This window comes from Emys orbicularis, chromosome 2, assembly GCF_028017835.1.
Source record: "Emys orbicularis isolate rEmyOrb1 chromosome 2, rEmyOrb1.hap1, whole genome shotgun sequence".
NCBI classification, from domain to species: Eukaryota; Metazoa; Chordata; order Testudines; family Emydidae; genus Emys; species Emys orbicularis.
The window spans coordinates 135927268-135945587 of record NC_088684.1 but is presented as its reverse complement, the minus strand read 5'-3'; the positions used below and the strand labels follow the sequence as shown (position 1 = coordinate 135945587).

The 18320-nt window shown below is 49.3% G+C and overlaps 1 protein-coding gene across 1 annotated transcript in view; it reads left to right on the top strand.

The window, feature by feature from the left end:
• Positions 1 to 17466, top strand: part of PEBP4 (phosphatidylethanolamine binding protein 4) — a 196954-nt gene extending 179488 nt beyond the window's left edge. The window contains exon 6 of the mRNA XM_065400045.1: positions 17375 to 17466. Coding sequence (XP_065256117.1) covers positions 17375 to 17466 — 92 coding nt within the window. The remainder of the gene's footprint in view (positions 1 to 17374) is intronic.
• The last annotated feature ends 854 nt before the right edge of the window (positions 17467 to 18320 follow it).

Sequence of the window (18320 nt, the reverse complement as noted above, 5' to 3'; positions counted from 1 at the left end):
GGACCAGCCCAGCCCCAGAATGTTGTTCCGTGATTATGTGACAATTGATTTCTAATTATTCCATATGCAGATGATTTCTCTCCTTAATCCTGTCTTTTCCTAACTCCTCACACACTAGATCCAGCTATTAGCAACATTCACTCATTTTCCCCTAGATGGATCAGGGAACTTTATCTGAGTCATTCATCTTGAAGATAATTGGCCACTTACACTGTAAAGACACTTCATTTCAACAAGTATTTTGCAGAGCATGCTCCACTTTGTAACACATGCCGGGTTCTACCCTTCAACTACACTGTAGTGTGAAGTATCAGAGGGGTAGCTGTGTTAGTCTGGATCTGTAAAAAGCAACGGAGAGTTCTGTGGCCCCTTTAAGACTAACAGATGTATTGGAGCATAAGCTTTTGTGGGTGAATACCCACTTCGTCAGACCCACGAAAGCTTATGCTCCAATACATCTGTTAGTCTTAAAGGTGCCACAGGACTCTCTACTGTAGTGTGGATGCACTACAGCAGGGTGGATCATGTAATATCATCTGGGGGCCGGCCGGAGGGGTAAGCAGCAGCAGTGACTTAGTCCTGGTGATGGGAAAAGTAGGTTGGGAGACCTAATCAAAGAGCTTTCTGCCACAGACAGCTGCTGATCAGATAAAAGGCTGCGTGACTTCACTGGGAGTTGTAGGTGTTCCGCACCTCTGAAAATCAGGCTGTTTAAGTAGGTGACTAAGTATGGATTTAGGTGCCTAACTTTAGGCAGCCAAGTTTGAAAATTTTGGCCTCAGGGCATGTCTACACTCCAAAAAAAAAAAAAAACCAAAAAACAAACCCACAGCAGTGAGTCTCAGAGCCTGGGTCAATTGACTCAGGCTTGTGCTGCGGGGCTAAATAGCAGCGTACGTGAAAACCCGGCAAGATGGGTGGGTCTCAGAGCCTGAGCTCCAGCTCACGCCAAACATCTACACTGCTATTTTTAGCCCCATAGCACAAGCCCCGCGAGCCTGAGTCAGTCAACCCAGGCTCTGAGCTCCCCCCCCCCCCCCCCAATGCAGACATACTGTTAGTGACTTGTCCAGGAGGACAGAAGATGTCAACCTCTTAACTTGACACGAGGGAGTGACCCAGTAATAGAATCCAGGAGTCCTAGAACGCCCAGCCCTGTGTTTTATCCACTAGACAAGGCACCCGCTCTATAGCAGATGTCCCATGGGACACAGAAAGCGCTCTACCACTGAGGCGCTCACCATGTACGCAATAGTTACAACATCACAATGTACCAAAATATCAGTGGCTAAATTCCGAGGATCTGTAACTCACATGTTTCAGATTACACTCCACTGGAATCTGATGCAAAATTTGTCACTCCCAGGTACAAGATTTTTCACTTAAGCTACCTTTCATCCTGCTGTTGCATGGTCTGTCGTCTGAGGGCTGTCAGAATTGCTGGGGCTGTGTCCAAAAGACCTGTAATATATTAGTATATCTTGTCACTGGACTCTCTGATACATTAGCATCGCGATTTGTCCAACAGCTGTGCCAGGCTGTGTGCTGAAACTGTCACCATAGAGGGTCCGTTACTTAAATAGTTGGTGGAAGGTTATTTTTAACCTCTTTTCTACTGAATCACATACCTGGTGTGTCCAACAGCTGCTGCTGGATCTAACAAGCACCCCCAGGGGCCTGTCAATTTGAACCCCCATGGACAACTGTTAGTGGGGCATAAGTCCTAGATGCATCCAAACAAAGGGCCAGATTCTGTCATCACAGGGGTTTTACACCATTGACTTCAATGCACAGCATCAAACCCTCCGTTGTTTAATACTTTTTGCAAATCTTTTCCATCTCTTACACTGAAACCCAAAGGCAATAAGCAGAAAAATGCAAATATGTGTTCTATAGCATGTTAAAATTACATTAAAGCTCTGACTTCAGGTAACGGAAGCCAGGAAATGGAAATGGAAAGCTATTATACAAGGCTCAGACCACCCCACTCTTCCTAAGAACTGCCGGGTAAGAGCCACGCCAGATCACCCATTGCTCTAATACTGAAGCCCAACAGGAGTTGTTAAGGTCAGCCTTAGCTCTCAGTTTTCCATCTAGTCTTGCTTTAAACCAGATCCTTCTTGTCATTTTAATATAGTATTTTTGTTGACTTAATAGAGCCCCATGTATCTATTGAATAAACATGAATTGCCAATATATTCCATCTGTTCATTGCTGTCAGAATTAGTAGAAGGATGGGATACCTAATCAAAGTGCCTTCTACTTGCAGACTGTTCATGATTGGATAGAAAGCTACATGCAGAGAACTGCTTTTAAGACTCGTCAGTAAGATGAAACAGATTGGAATCCACACTTTCTTTCTTCCAGTTATGGAAGAAACCATGTGCAAATAGTTTCTATGATACTAGTATTCAAGGGAAACTGACAAACATACTGTAGCAAACCCAAGGCCATCTAGGAGTTCAGTACTGTCACTCCTGCCATGTGCTTAGCCACTCGCAAGTTCAGGACAACAAGGGGGATAGAAGTCAGAGCCTCTTGCACCAAAAGCAAACATCTCCTGCCACGTTAGTTAAATAAGACTCTCCATTAGTTGTTAGCAATATAGGATCTATGAAACACAGGGAAGAAGTTCTTGCTGCATCCAGTAGATGGCAATGGTACATTTATCTAATTATCAAAGATATTTCCAAGGCACCTACCATGCACTCAAATAGCAAAGTGATAAGCACCAGATAGCTAGATAGATAATCTGCTTAGACCAGTGGTTCTCAACCAGGGGTACCCCTGGAGCTATGCAGAAGTCCTCCTGAGGATACATCAACTCATCTAGATATTTGCTCAGTTTTACAACAGGCTACAGAAAAAGCACTAGCAAAATTAGTACAAACTAAAATTTCATACAGACACTGAGTTGTTTATACTGCTCTATATACCATACACTGAAATTAAAGTATAATATTTATATTCCAATTGATTTATTTTATAATTATATGGTAAAAATGAAAAAGTCAGCAATATTTCAGTAATAGTGTGGCTGGGACACTTTTGTATTTTTATGTCTGATTTTGTAAGCAAGTAGTTTTTAAGTGAGGTGAAACTTGTGGGTAGGCAAGACAAATCAGACTCCTGAAAGGGGAACAGTAGTCTGGAAAGTTTGAGAGTCACTGTCTTAGATTATAGGCTCTATGCAGCACAATCCATTAGAATACATATTTTAAATTCCTTATCCTTGTTACTAATAATCCCAGAGATCATTAATTTAGATACTATTTTATTGGTCCAACAAAGGGAAATACTTGAGCAGTACAGTCAGGAGAAGAAACGTCTCTCAGGTTGCAGCCAACACTAAGATGATAAAATAAAACATTGATTTTAGGCATAAACAGATCTGATTTTTCATTTGTTTGGAACATAAAAAGAGAAGCTAGCCATTGGCTTAAACAGCATGGCATGTGGATGAGCTCAGATTATTACAACTGAAGCACTTTAAAGCTCTAATGTATCTATTAACGGATTGTTTAGCTTTTGCAGTTCGGCTGATGGGAACAGTGAAACTAGGTTAGTCAGTTTCCCCTTCTGTTTCTATTAATTTTCACATCTCTGTGCACTAGCACAATACTGTTGGATCAGGGCTTCTAAATTTAAATTCCCTCCTAAAATGGGTCCATTGAAAATGAATGTAAAAGATCATGAAAACATTTATCTTCCCTTAGCCATTGATAAAACTTTCCCCTCCCACACACACAGCCACCTTGCATTTTGAGCATAAAATAAGCAGGCAGTGCCCTTTCAATAAAACAGAGGCCTGACATCTTAATGGCAAGCCATTTGCTCCACGAATAGACTCAGAGGGGCCCAGACCTCCAGAAGAGGGCACTAAACTGCGACCTATGTATGTTTTTTCCTCCTTGTTCAAATCAATGGAAAATAGAAAGGAACAAAATTAAAATAGCAAAAGATAAAAGTAAAATAACTCGGTTTTTTTTTTTCCTCCATGAATGGGCAGTTAGAGAAGTTTACAGTTATACATAAGAATAGCAGCTATTGGTCAGAAGACAGATGCCAAGATAGCTGACTGAGAAGTAGTCTAGATATATCCTCCAGTATGCGGGTAGGTAAGCAAATAGATCTGTCAGTCATGTGCCTGGCAACCCTTACTAATGATAATTTGCATAAACATAGCACCATTCACGCAGAGATCAGAAAGCTCTTTACAAGGAGAAATTAAGTCTTGCAGCACAGTATCATGATCGCCATTTCTCAGGTGGGGAAATTGAGGCACAGACAGAGTTAGGTGACTTGCCCAAGGTCACCCAGCAAGTCGGTGGTTGAGCTGGAGATAGACCCCAGAAGTCCTTTCAGTTTGTCTCTGGTCCCCCCATTAAACTCCAAAATCTGCCTGATGCCACAGACAGGTTGGTCTGCTCCCTGAAGCTCTCATGATTGCCATCTCCTGGTGAGGCAACTGACCAGGTCCCTTTGAGCCGCTGCCTTGCCATCAAAATCCCATGCGTGAAGAGAGCATCCATCTCACATGCTGCCGCGGGCTGGAGAGTAGTTGTGACAGACAAGTCACTCCACTCCCTGTCCCAACATGAAAGTTATCCTGGGTCATTTAAATGCCTGGGCATGACTCCACAGATACAGGCTCACATGCTGTATGGACCCAATCCTCCTAAACAAATATAGCCACCATGTGGAAGTCTTCTCACAGCTTTAAAAATCCCAGCTTGGGGCCTCACACAGGCTTCCATGTGCCAAATCTTGAGGAAGTGTAAAGCGGTGTAGCTTTGGCTCCAGTGAAGCTATGCCATAGTATACTAGCTGAGGGATGCAGCCCCATGTTTCTTACTGAAGATGGAAATACTGGGAGTACACAGTCTAGGAGGTACGTCAGGAATGTTGCTATGCAAAAGCCTTTCTCTCTCACTGGAAGCTCTCTCCAGCTTCACCCTGAGCTGAAAGGGTTACATCTATTTCATTTTCACTGATTAAAGATAATCTTTTGTGGTCTGTAGAATGTCAAACACACTCACCTAATCCACAACTTGGTCTAGCTTTGAACTGTTTGTTTAATATCTTCTCTGATGCACGAATAGAGGGAAACTCCCTCTCTGCACTGGGGAATTTAGTGATCCAGTGAAACCAGTAAGCTGACAAGTAAACTCAGCCCCGGGACCGTGTTGCTAAAACCAGCGTATGACTTGGAGGGCATCTGGCGCTGCTGCTTTCACTCTGTGTCATGATCACAACTCACCCAGGCATCTCCTTCAAAATGGCGGTTGGCACAGAAGGCCAGAAGCACAAGAGTCCAATTGCTGGGCTTATCGTACATTTGCGTGTAGGCATGTATGCATACACTAGGACCGCCCTTATTCACACAGATAACTGGCAGGCAAGATGGAGCTGGATTGAGAGCCTGAATCTGGATTCAAACATCCTCCAGTTTCTGGTGTGTTTGGCCCTGGAGCTATAGTTCAGGCCCCACGCTAGAGCAACTTGCAGGTTAACAAGTGAGGTTGATGTTGAGTCTTTCATTCTACCACCATCTGGGGCACTAGCAAGGAGCTCACGGATCATTTAGTCACAGAGTCTAAAAAATGACCTGAGAGCTCCTTGTATCTGCTATTACATTCCGCTGAGCAATGGGGTAAAACCCTGGATTTCAGTGGGTTTTATGGATTAGCAAACTGAGAATTTGTAAGCTCCTGCTGTGCTTTGTAAAATAAGGGAGAAGCCCACAGCTGCCGAAACTACTGCAGTTAACAAGGGGACAAAAGTCTGAGCCTTTTACTCAGCAATTATTCAACCCTTACTCTTTAAGCAATACCTAAATACAGCACATTTGTACAGCGTGGCCCTCTGTGGCTGGTCCACAGATGAGAGCTGCCTGCTACTGTTCCCAGGGCATGAGGGGTTTAGCTCAAGTGGCAAGAGCTGGTGCTTTCCGTCCTGGGTTCAAATCCCATTAACAGTTGGGTGAGTATGTAAGATATGAATAAAAAGGAGAGGTTCCTCCACCATGTCTGAGAAAGGGGGTGCTGCATTTCAACCTGTGAGTTTTCTCTGGATTATTTAATGGCTGGTGTGTGAGTTGTAAAGGGGCAACCCACCTGTTCTAATTCTGTGTGTTAGGGAGAGGGTATAATATTCTCTCTGATCACAGAGGGCGTGTATCACAGCAGTGTGATCACTCAGGATTGCAGTGATTGTCTGTGATGGGCCCTGTTTGCACTGGGAAGCCGTGTGAGGTTCTTACTGGAGGGGGTATGTCTGGAGTGCTTTGTGTTCATCACATGTAATGTGAGTTGACATGATCAGCAGCTGAGAGAGAAGTAAAGGGAAAATCTGGATTATTAGACACCAGTTTGCTTGGTGGTGGGTGGATGGACACAGCCCCTTTGCTCTCTGTGTGGTGTGTTCCATGGCTGAATTGTAGGACACAATGCTAGAAAGTGGTGAGTGGAAATAAGGTGTAAATTTTTAATGGTGAGAGCAATTAACCATTGGAACAATTTACCCGGGGTCGTGGTGGATTCTCCATCACTGACAATTTTTAAATCAAGATTGGATGCTTTTCTAAAGAATCTGCTCTAAGAATTATTTGGGGCAGGTCTCTGGCCTGTTATAAGGCAAGTCAGACTAGATGATCACAATGGACCCTTCTGGCCTTGGAATCTGGGAGTGCCATTAACATCCACGGAAGCTGAGGGTGTTCGACACCTTGTAGGATCAGCTCCCTGATTTTCTCAAAACCACATACTTCTTCTTCCTCGTCAGGCCTTTTATTCACACAGACCTCTAGGCCTGATCATTGCACTTACTATGTTAGGGATGAATCATGCCAGGTGCTGCATGCCCTCGACTTCCGTGGTCGGGGTGTTGAGGGTGCTTTTAGTAGCAGGCATTCGGCACTCTACCTAACCAGTTCCTTAGTGACCATATTATGGGAGATGCTCTGCTTTGCGGCCTTCCCCCCCCCCCCCCCCCAATTTATTCAGGGGTAAGGAAGCTTGGGAGGGCAGTTATTCCAGGGATTATCAGTGTTTCCTGACCTAGGAGGAATTCTTAGGCAGCCATGTCCCTTATTGGTGAGTGTGTGTGTCCGTTGTGAGTGGGATTTTCACAAGTACTCCGTGCAGTCACTGCTAAAACTCCCATAGTCCTCACCTGAGCAGGGTTGGGCCAGTGCTGAGCAACTGGGCAAACACCCCAGCCTATGGAGGGTTCTTCTGAAGTGGGCTCTGCAGCTGCCCTCTGCCAGACATGACTCCTCTCTGCTCCTTACTGGGCAGCACAAACAGATTCCCACTAGCGCCCGTGTGAAAAAATTCTGATTTTCACAAGTGTTCACCACGCTACCCCTTGGAGGAATTGCCCCAGAGGGGAACGTTGCAGAGAAACAGCAGATGTGAGTACCCAGAAGGGCAGCTTTCCCCCACGGCGCCCAGCGACCTGTCTCAGGCATGCTGTCAAAGCGCCATGTTCTTTGGGGGATATTTCTTTCGCCCAGTGCTAGATTCATATCGCGGCTGTGCCAGTGACTCACAAGACAACATTGTGCAAGGCACTCCTTGGGGCATGGTTCCACCCACCTGGAAAATCGGGTAGAACCAGGACCTGGATGAGAAGCAGAGGCTGCATCCCAGCCAGGCCACTCTGGGATAAATAACTCGGCCACAGCATCTGCACCGGAGCACAGCCTCCTGGGGGTTAAAATTCCACAGGGGGACCCCGAGCTTTTGGTCTCCTGGCAAAGCCTCAGTGAGAGAATAAAGACATTAAGGAGCTAGGCAGGTATAAAAGCTGCTTAATAACACTAATAATCATCATCTTAACTCTCGTGGGGCATAGGGTGACCAGATGTCCCGATTTTATAGGGACAGTCCCAATTTTTGGGTCTTTTTCTTATATAGGCTCCTATTACCCCCCACCCCCGTCCCGATTTTTCACATTTGCAGTCTGGTCACCCTAGTGGGGCACCACGTGGCAGAGCTATGGTAGTGACCCACCTCCGCCTAAGGCCCTGTCTACATGGCAGTCCAGACAGCATGAGTCTGAACCATGTCTAAACAGGGTGCTCTCTAGCAGAGCGCTGCTGATGCTGGGCCCAGCCCAGACCCGCTGAAGTCAATCAGAGTCTTTCGATTGACTTTGGATCTGTGTCCCTGTGCAGGACAGATGGAAAAGAACCACATTACAAGCTGCTGTCTCAACCTGTGCCCTAGACCCTGTTCTGGCAAACACAGTTAGAGTGACAGCAGCCATGGCCTCCCCTATTACTGGCTGGAGCTGTAAACGGGAAGCTGCCCTGATTGCACTGAATGACCCGAGGGTTCCCCTGGGCAGCAAGCGAGGAGACCTAGTTCGTGTCTGGCAAGTAGCTTCTTGCCCAGACTGCCGAGCCCTCAAGAAGATGGGCCACCTCTGGACATGTTTCTAGGGTATAGTAGGAATAGTTTTGTGGTTAAAGTACAGGACAGGGAGTGTCCAGAGCTCTGAGTCCTACTCCTGACTCTGCCTCCAACACTTTCTGAGACCTTGGGTGAGTCATTTAACCTCTCTGCTTCAGTTTCCTGTCTGTAAAATGGAAATAATGCCTACCGGGAAGAGGTGTTTTGAAGCCAAGTAATGAGCACTTTGAGCTCCTAGAATGGGAGGTGCTGTAAAAGCAGAGTGTCAGAAGGAAGTCCAGGAGCCTTGCACAGAACCCCAGACAGTGCAGAGAGCTGCAGCAAGACATCAAGAGCAGGAGACAGCACTGGTTTTGCAGCAGTTGCAGACCACTCCTCTACGTACCTCTTAGAAAGTGCTCAGCAACTCTAGTTCCATAAAAGCCCACAAACTGCAGCTGCGGCCCCTAAATCTTACGGAGCCAGCCCCGATTCCTCCAAGCCTCCAGATTCAGCCCTCACAATAGTCCCAATCCCATCCCTCCAGCCGAAGGACAGCAGCCGCAGCAAAAGGGGAAGGAACAAAAATCCCTACAAGCCAGCTCCTTCAAAGAGCTGAGCAGGAAGAAGTGGAGTTCCTCAATACCCTTCCAAAGTTTGGGCCAAACTTCTCAACTAACTTCCCAGTCGGAATTGCCACTCGGCAGATATTCCCTGCAAGTAATTGAACCGGTGCTGCAAATCCAGCACTTTTCAGCGGCATTATCCAAAGTGTAGAAGTCTCTGGGTGTTATTTAATGGTAAAAAGGACTCCCGCCTACCTCTGCTGGGACATCATTAATCTTTGCAGAAAAGCATCAGGTCTCCTATCACTGAGAACATCCCCGGTGATGAGGCAGATAAATTACAGAATGCAAACTGCCCTCTGAGCTCTGCTGATATCAGGAGGGAGTTTGAGTCCCACTTCCTGCAATGGTGCCAGCGCTGTGCACGTGAGACCTTCCATCAATGGCTGGAGAGAACTCACCTCCAGACCCTACGATCCAGGATTCGTAGTGACTGGTTCCCCCCTCAACTTACACCAGGTACATCGCTGACTTCAGCAGAGTCAGTCCAGATTTACACCAAGGTTCAGTGAGAACAGAACCAGGCACATTCAGATTTTCAGGAGGCCAGTCAGCCTGCGGGCTGCTTGGTCCTTAAGAGCACGTGGGAGACCTTATGTTCTGGTGGCAGCACGAGTCGGGAGCAAATAGAAACTTGCTCTGCTCACTAGCTCCCCTAGTGGCCAGTGATGGAGCAAGAACGGGATGGGGGGGGGGAGTGGTGCTATGAAAGTTCATTTTAAATAACCAAGTCCCGTGAGAGAGAGCACTGTCTAGCAGTTAGTCAGTGAAGCAGGCATCTGGCCCAAAAGCCCCAATTCCCAGTTCTGCCAGTGTGAGCACGGGCAAGTTGCTTCCGCTCCTTCATGCCTCAGTTTCTCCATCTGTACAATGGGGATAATGGGGCTGTTGTGAGAGGGAGTGTTTGTGGAGTGTTCTCAGCTCCTCGGACTGCAGCAAGCACTTAGATAAGGGCGAAACCCTATGATATAATCCTCCAGGAAATGAGCTTGAAAATGGACCAAAGGAAGCATGAAACCTCTTACTGTTCTGGAGAGGAGGGGGTCATGGCCCTTCTGACCCTCCCAACCCCCGATCTCAAGCAGTTCTCTCTCCTACCCCTGGCTGTTAATCAAGAGCTCTGGTGAATCACCAGCACCAAGCATTAGTGAATCAATTAGGCCATTCGGTGTCAGAGCAACAGAGTGGTTCAGGGACTGTCAAATATTTGCAGAGAGAAATCACTCTGCCTGCTGGGGGGCGGAGGAGTGAGGTGGTTTCACTGGGCTCCCGCTATAATATAATGTCTTCAGCTTAGCCAGCCAGCGTGGGGGTTAGTGGGGCAAGGGAGGGGCTGTTTTACTGTAGCTGCAGATAGTCTTGCTAGGCTCAAATATTTTAAAAAAAACCAAACCAAACCAAACCCCCAAAAAACCACCCTGGAAAGTCCAGTTCTGGACACTCAAGGGCTAGGGGTCACTTCAGGCATGGCAGGAAACTTGGCACCTGGGGTTAGGGGGAGGGGGTGGGGCTGGGGTTGGGGGGGGCACATCTTAGGCACTTGTGGCTAGGTGGTGTCTCAGGCATGCAGGGTTGGAGGGGCATCTTGGCCCTCTGAGGCTGGTGCTGTCTCGAGCACTCAGAGCTGTGGTCATCCCAGGCACCGTGGGGGGGGGGGGGGGCGTGGGGGCATGGGTAGCAGAGCTCAGGGGAATCCCGGGTTTGATTTCTGGTCTCAAAGCTATGATGTCAGCCTGTGAGAGCCATTTGCAGACTCACCCGAGCACACCTCTGCTTCCTGACCACTGAGATCTGTTGCCCATCAGGCAGTATGTGGTCACAGAGCTGTTTCTCCGGACTTTTAGCCACCCAGCTCATTGCTGGGCAAGGTGGGATATACACGGTGCTTTCCCCGAGGACAACATGAGCCTCACCAAGGGACAGACCAATGTGGTCACAGGTAGGAAAGTAGGTCAGGAAAAACCCCTCTTCCTGCAATGCGCAGTGTGTGTCTGGGGGCATGTGCCCACAGTGCTGTAATGTCCCTGTGCCTTTCTCTCACTCCTTTCATCCAAGGCTCTAAAGGGATTTATAAACATTAATTAAAGGTTCCCAACATCCTTAGGAAATGGGGAAGTATCTGAGTCTCAAGCTACCACTGAATAAAATGGGGATCAGACAGACGTACCTCCAGGACTTAAAGTGGTCTGACAAAAGTGGAGGGTAAGACAGCTTTGGTAAGACAGTGCTTCAAGTGCCACCCTTCAGCAAGCCAGCTCAAATAAAAATAAATTGTTTCCAGGTCCCTAACAGCCCTCCTCACACTCACACTTTAAACACTGTCTACCTCTTGGGTTTGCAAAGCACTTTCAAGTCCTCCCATGAAAGGCACTAGAGAAAGGCAAAGTATCATTATTATGTGCATTATTATTGGTATTACAGTGATGCCTAGAGACTGCAGCTGAGATCAGGCCACCACTGTGCCAGGCTCTGTACAAACACATAGCAAGGGGCAGTCCCTGCTGAAGAGCTCACAGTCTAAATAGACAAGACAAAAGCAGGAGAAAGAAGAGAATCATTACCCCCACTTTACTTCTCAGGGAAATGAGGCCAGAGAGATTAACTGTTGTGCTCAAGGTCACAGTACCGGATGCTCCAATGTAGTGGATAGTTATGGAATAACCTACCTATAGAAGAAGTTTCTTCTGAACCGCCATCAGTTAGAGTTTGGTTTAAGCCCTGATGCAGGAGGGCTTGTATCCCTTTTTAAATGTTTTATTTAACAAGGGATGTTCTCATCATGCAGATAAACATCTGATCCTGGTTTGAACCCCACTAAGCTCCTATCCTCACTGAGATCTAGTGGCAGAGGGTTCCACAGGGATGCATTGTATCATAAAAGGATTTCCTGTTATCAGTTTTCAATTGGTTATATTACAGTGTCATTGAAAGTCCCTTTGCTATAGTATTATGAGGAACGATAGATGGGAGCCCCTGATTTACCTTCTCTACACTACTTATTACCTAGATTGCAAACTTGCAGCAGCAGGCACCACCTTTTTGTTCTGTGTTTGTACAATGCCTAGCACAAGGGGGTCCTGGTCCGTGACTGGGGCTCCTCGGTGTTATCTCAGTACAAATAATTAATGGTCATAATAATATTTTGTTTGCCTCGATGATGATGACGTATCATTTGTACTACAGGGGTGCCTAGAGGCCAGGCCTGCCATTGTGCTAGGTGTGCTAGCAGACAGTCCCTGCTCTGAAGAGCTTTCATGTCTCTTATCATTTCTCTCCTCTCAAAACTAAACAGTGCCAGACTTTGCAATCTTTCTTCAGACAGAAGTGGAGAGGGCAGGAACCAACAGTGTCTTGGAGCCTGAGGCCTGCCATGTCAGACAGGAGGTGATTTTTTTACCGACATAGTTATAGTAGTACAAGTCCTCGTGTAGATGCAGTTACACTGCTATAAAGGTACCTTATACCAGTATAGCTTCTTCCCCTTCCCATACGGGAAAAACTATTCTGGGATATAGCACCTGTATCCGGATGTAACTGTGTACACGCTAGGATGGGCTGCTTTAACGATGCTGGTGTAGTTAAAGCAGTACAACTTTCTAGTGTAGACAAGGCCTGAACTCCCCTGTGCTCCCTGGAGGGGGTCCCTGTGAGTCAGGAGCAAGGCAGCTTGGTGGGAGAAGCTGGTGCTGACACTGACTGTGGGTAAACAGTCTCCATGCCCTTCAATCCAGCCCGCGCTACCCTCCCATGCACATACAGATAAAAGGAAAGCAAGGCCAGTGGGGATCTCGGCCGCAGCGCGTGGGGTATGCCAGCATGAAGCACAGCTTGTTCTCAGACTCACAGCCAGCCTCTTCTCCACGGCACGTATTGACGTGCAAGGCTCCTAGGCCTCTGCAACAAGCCAAACACAGAATCAGTTCCCATTTACACACAGGCTTGCTTCACACTGAGAGAACGCCCCGTTGAGGGGCAGCACAGGGAAAGGTGACTGAACTAGCACTGCACGCAGTGTGTGCCTCCACGCCCCGTCAAGGCGGTGACCCATACGTTCCATGATCAACACTTCCTCAAGGCTAACCTAAATCTGACAGTCTCATGGAAAAAAGAAGGCTCTGACAGTAGAACAGGGGCTTTTTTGCTCTTGCCCAGCTGCAGAACCACAAAGCACTCAACTGCACGGTCCCTTCTCTAAGGCACTGACTCAACTCGAGTCAGTGGCCATGTGTGAGTCCTCCTACCGCTTGTGGCAGGAAAGGGGAGGGGCCTGAGTCAGGATGCAGCCCCCACTGCTCACTCGCTCTGGGCTGGAGCCATTGTCTGTGAGGCATACGATGAAGCAACACCACTTAGCTCAGCTGTTTTGCAAAAGCACCAGGGACGGTTGGCGTGAGATTTGAATTCAGCAAAGTGATGCCATCCTAACCCAGCATTAGAGAGGTGCACAAGGGGGTCGGGGCTCCTAATAGGCAGCAGGCTTCAGCTGAACCAAGGCCCAGCTTTATCTCGGTTTGTTGCAGTGGTATTTTCTCATTGCTTTAATTCAGAGTATCCCAGTACCAAGGTCAGAGGTTGCCACGTCAGGTACACACATGCAGTGTGACACAGCCGGCTTATACATTTTTGGCCTGTCATCAGCAGAGGCGTCATGTTGTAGAGCAGGGTGAGGACAGTCCGTCGTTGTGGGGTGGATTCTGATCCCCTCATTCACACTGAATAGCCCTTCACTCCTCCAGCAGCCCCACTGACTGCAGGCTGGTGGAGCCAGCCTCTGTTCAGCATGAGTGAGGGGAAGCTCTGGCTGTGATGAGATGAGACCGGGAATACTGTGTCCTTGCGCAGGCACCAAAGGAGGAGACCAACGAGCGAGAGGGGGTGCAAAGGTGAACCAGGAAATGGATAAAGGGACTAAGGAATTGAGTTGTGAGAAAGGATTAAAAGAGCGAAGGGCCAGATCACAAGCCCCGCTCCACTGGTGCCACTCTGAGGTAACTCTGCAGTGGAGTTGCTTCAGACTGGATCGTGCCTTACAGGAAGTTCCCTGGAGAGAGGGTGGGAATTCTCTGCTGTAAATGGGAATGGGCTACGTTGGCAAGGGAATGAGGGTTAGTCTATACTCTACAAGTTTCACTGGCATAATTCCATCCCTTAGGAGTGGGATATTTTTACCAACCTAGTTATGCCAGTAAAGGCCCTACTACTAATGCAGTTACACTGGTATAAGGTGCTGTATACTGTAGAGTGAGCTTTGCTTTGCCAAACTGGATTAAGCTACACTCGCATAAGCACCTTTATACCAGTATAACTGTGCCCACACTAGGGGGCTTTGCACAAGACCTAAGGTACTTGACCACCCCCACGTGAGGTAGGGCACTGCTATTGTCCCCATTGTGCAGATGGAGAACTGAGCACAGAGAAGTTAAGTGACTTGCCCAGAGTCATAGAGAGAATCTGTGACAGAGCCGGGACTCAAACGCAGGTTGCCAGAGTTACAGGCTAGTGACCACTCTTCCTCCCCACAAGTCTGCCTTTGCGGAGCACCTCTCAGACAAGGGTGCTCCCCTAAGGGCAAGTGACCTTGCCAGCCCTTGTTACACTCCTCAGAGTTGTGGGCACCTGGGCAAATCCCAAAGATGGGGACATCTGGCCTCCCTGTTTTGTCATTAGCGTCAATGAGAGCAGTGTACCCGCTGGCCAAGCAAGGTGCCACTTTCTCCCCTGCCTCATGCTAATGCCTGGCTTTGGCCTAGGAGACGCTCCCCCTGCTGAGATCCCTGCCCAGCTCTCAGGCCCAGGGGGACGGGGAAGGCCGTGTAACACGTCACACCCTGTTTAATACACCTCACAGCCTCTGAGTGCAGCTATAACATAGGTCACACAGGAGAGTCGGAGGGAAGATGACTCCATCCCATTTCGGAACCTACAGGGATGAATCTTTGCCCACTACAGGAGAGATCATAATGGGATCTGTACGTGTTCGGTGCCTCCTGGGATGACCAGACAGCAAGTGTGAAAAATCGGGATGGGGTGAGGGGTAATAGGAGCCTATATAAGAAAAAGACCCCAAAATTGGGACTGTCCCTATAAAATCGGGACATCTGGTCACCCTAGTGCCTCCTCCCCGTACAGCAGTCTCCAGCAAGAGATAGGGAAATCCCTGCCACCTCCACACTGCCCCCCACGCCCCTGGCCAGGGAGAAGGGCATCCCTGCCACCCCCACCCAAGGGAAAAACGCACTCAGCACTCAGTCAGGCCAGGGGTGTCCTGCTGCCCCCGGGCGTGGAAGGAATGCCCTCTCCCCACCCCCAGGCAGGGTGCTGTCAGTTCCTCAGTGTACACATCGGTCAGTGTCGCTTCCGCAAGCTGCTGGTCACAGCCCTGCTGGGGCTGCGTGCGGTTTCACTTCTTGTTTCTGAGGAAAATCACTCCCGTCCTGGTTCCTGTGTGTCCAGGGTCATTTCCTCTGGCCAGCTGTGTTGACCTCTGACCCCGGCTTATGGGGACAGGAGTCACATTGCCTGCATTGGCCCCTGCTTGGCCCAGCCCGGGGCACTATGGGAGAGCGGCTTAGATTTTCCCAGAATGCACTGGGCAGCTGGGCAGGTGCAGGCAGCGCATCACACTGGTCACGTGGCTGCACCGGGATGCTGAAAGCGCTGAACCCTGTAACTGTGTTATAGCTTCACCTCCCCTGGGTCTATCTGGCAGAGATGGGATCCAAGCACATCTGTGGTGGGGAGATCAGAAAGGAGGGACCAAGAAGCTCTCAAAATACCCCAGAGGCTTTGCAGCCAAGACGCACAGTGTGCTGCGGGGGTTAATGGCACTGCCTGCTTAATGCAGGTCCCCAGTCTCATTCAAGGGAATGGGGCCTGGGAAGCTCCCTCGTTCTCCCCCACAGGCTGCATCTCGGCTCAGTGGCTGGGGATTTCCACAGCATCTCGGGGTGGGCTTGTAGGAAGCCGTGGGAAGGTCTGCTCCAAAGGTCATCAGGAAGCAGAAGGGGGCGGAGGAGGAGGAAGATGAAAGGAACAAACAGCATTTACAACAAACAAAACCCAAGGGTGACTGTAGCAGCCCGGAAAAATGCGCGAGAGCATCAGACCTCTTCCGGCACAGGTTTGGAACAGGGCTCAGGAAAGCTTTGGGGTCACCTAAGCATGCTGGCGTGTGCCACGGTCCGGCAGAGGCTGGGTCTCGCTGGCAGTGTCTCTCTCTCTCTCTCTCTCTGGCTCTGCCTCTCTCCTGGCAGGATGTGGTCTGTATCATGCAGGTCAGAAAAATAAACAGCAAATCTCTGTGCAGCACGTTAGAACAAGCCTACTCCCCAGCCCTGTCCTGGAGCTGCGCAGCTGGCACAGAGGAGAATCACACCTGCTCTCTGCAGGCTGGCCTGCCCCATGTGGTGCTTGCAGCAGCTGACGCAGACATGGAATGCTTGTCAAATGCGTTGAGCTAGATCCTCAGCTGGTGTAAACGGGCACTGCTCCATTGAAGTCCATGCTGAGGAGCTGTCTCTTTATGCCCAGGAGCTTTCCACAGTCTGTTACCCTAACTGCGCATGAGGCTTGTCACCACTCAGCCCACACTGGTTCAGCGTGAATCCTCACCATGTTAGTGTAGACTGGAAATGCAGGAGGTGCGGTTCCTCCTCCCAGCACAATCCCACAGGGCTCCAGCCCACCTTTCAGTGAGCAGTCTGGACGATGGTCCCTTACACACTCTATCCCATGGGGCAGCTGTCTGGAAAGTCCCTTACCTTCATGCTCAGCGCCGGTCATTGTAGCAAGCATTCCGCCTGTGAGATCAATGTGTGCCTATGCAAACTACCAGCTCAGAGGAGATGAAACAGAAAGGACAAAGGTGAGGAGAGCTAGAGGCTAAGAAGGGACTGGGCCTCTCTCCCCTAGAGCCTACCTGTCCAGGTCAGAGCTGGAGCAGCTGGAATTTGCACTGGTAGGGCAGGCTCCCTGTGCCAGGCCCATTCCAGGGTTGAACAGTGACCGTTGATACCCAGGATGGTGGTCCAGCGGGAAACTCCTTAGTGGAGAGGAGGAAGAAAGGGGACAAGTGGAAACGCCGGCAGACAGAATAGTGACCAACTCAGGAGCTGCTTTGAGGCTTTCAGTGGGTGGCCCCAACAGCCGAGTGAGGGATTGTCGGCTCAGAGGGCCAGTTCTGCCCTTGGTTGATTGCCCTGGGGCTCCAGATGGCAGGCCGCAGTGCTGAGTGTATGCCCAGCCCCATTACAAGCATGAACATCTCTCTCTTTCTGGTGCATGTAGTTGAAGCTGCTGGTCAGAACAGCCTTCAGAGCTTGACTTTCGCTCACCTTTTTGGTCTCTTTCCAGGTTCCTGGCCAATGGAGCGTTTCGTTGAGCAGTTTCGGCTTGGATCCCCCGTGGCTTCGACCCAGTTCCTCACTCAACATCACAGTGACTAGAGGCAGCGTCGCCGTCTGAGGCCAGCCCCAGAACTTCCCCTCGGACGAGCATCGCTCCTCTTGGCTTTGCGTTGTTTCCATTTCCCCATCGGATCGCAAGGCTCTGCAAATGTCGCACTCAGCCTCTGCCCTCTAGAAAGTGAATTGCTACAAATGCTTATACCCATTCCGTTATTTCCTCGTCTGCTTCCATTCAGTACCCTGGTCACTGCTGGGGCCAGCCCGGCACCATCCACTGGAGCAAGTCATAGTTCCACCAGTCTGCACAGTGCTCAGCTTTTGACCTGGTCAACGCCACCATAGAGAATCAGCCCCCCACACACACCCTTTCACCTGCCTGCACTGCAGCTAGAGCCCTGCTGGTTTTTCTAGCCCCCCTGCAGAGGTGACGTGGTATTTTGCACTTCTGGAAGCTGTCTTGGAGCCTGATTTATCCCTCCAGTGATGCAGGTGCCAGCACAGGGCCCTGAGGAAGCAGCTTTTGCCTTCCCTATTCAGGGGCTGCAGAGGCCAGTGCAACCTTGGGCTCGAGGGTATTGCCTGGGGAGTGATGCCTGCCCTCTCGCCCCTTTGCACCAGCCTTGCCTTCGACATGCTAAGACTGTCCCCACCCATGTAGCTAGAAACCCACCCCAAAAATCCAGCTGGGATTTTCTCAGCTAGGATATGTCCCTCTGGTTTCAGCCTGGTGTAAAGTTCCACAGTTGGCTTGCACAGCAGCAGCCGCCAAAGCCGCCATTCTAGCAGTGCCGCAGGTATTAGGGAGAGATGCTGAGTCTCTTGAAGAGACCAATGGCCTTCAGTCTGGTCCCTCGGTGGCGGTGAGCAGAGAGAGGGTCATCAGCTTGGAGAAC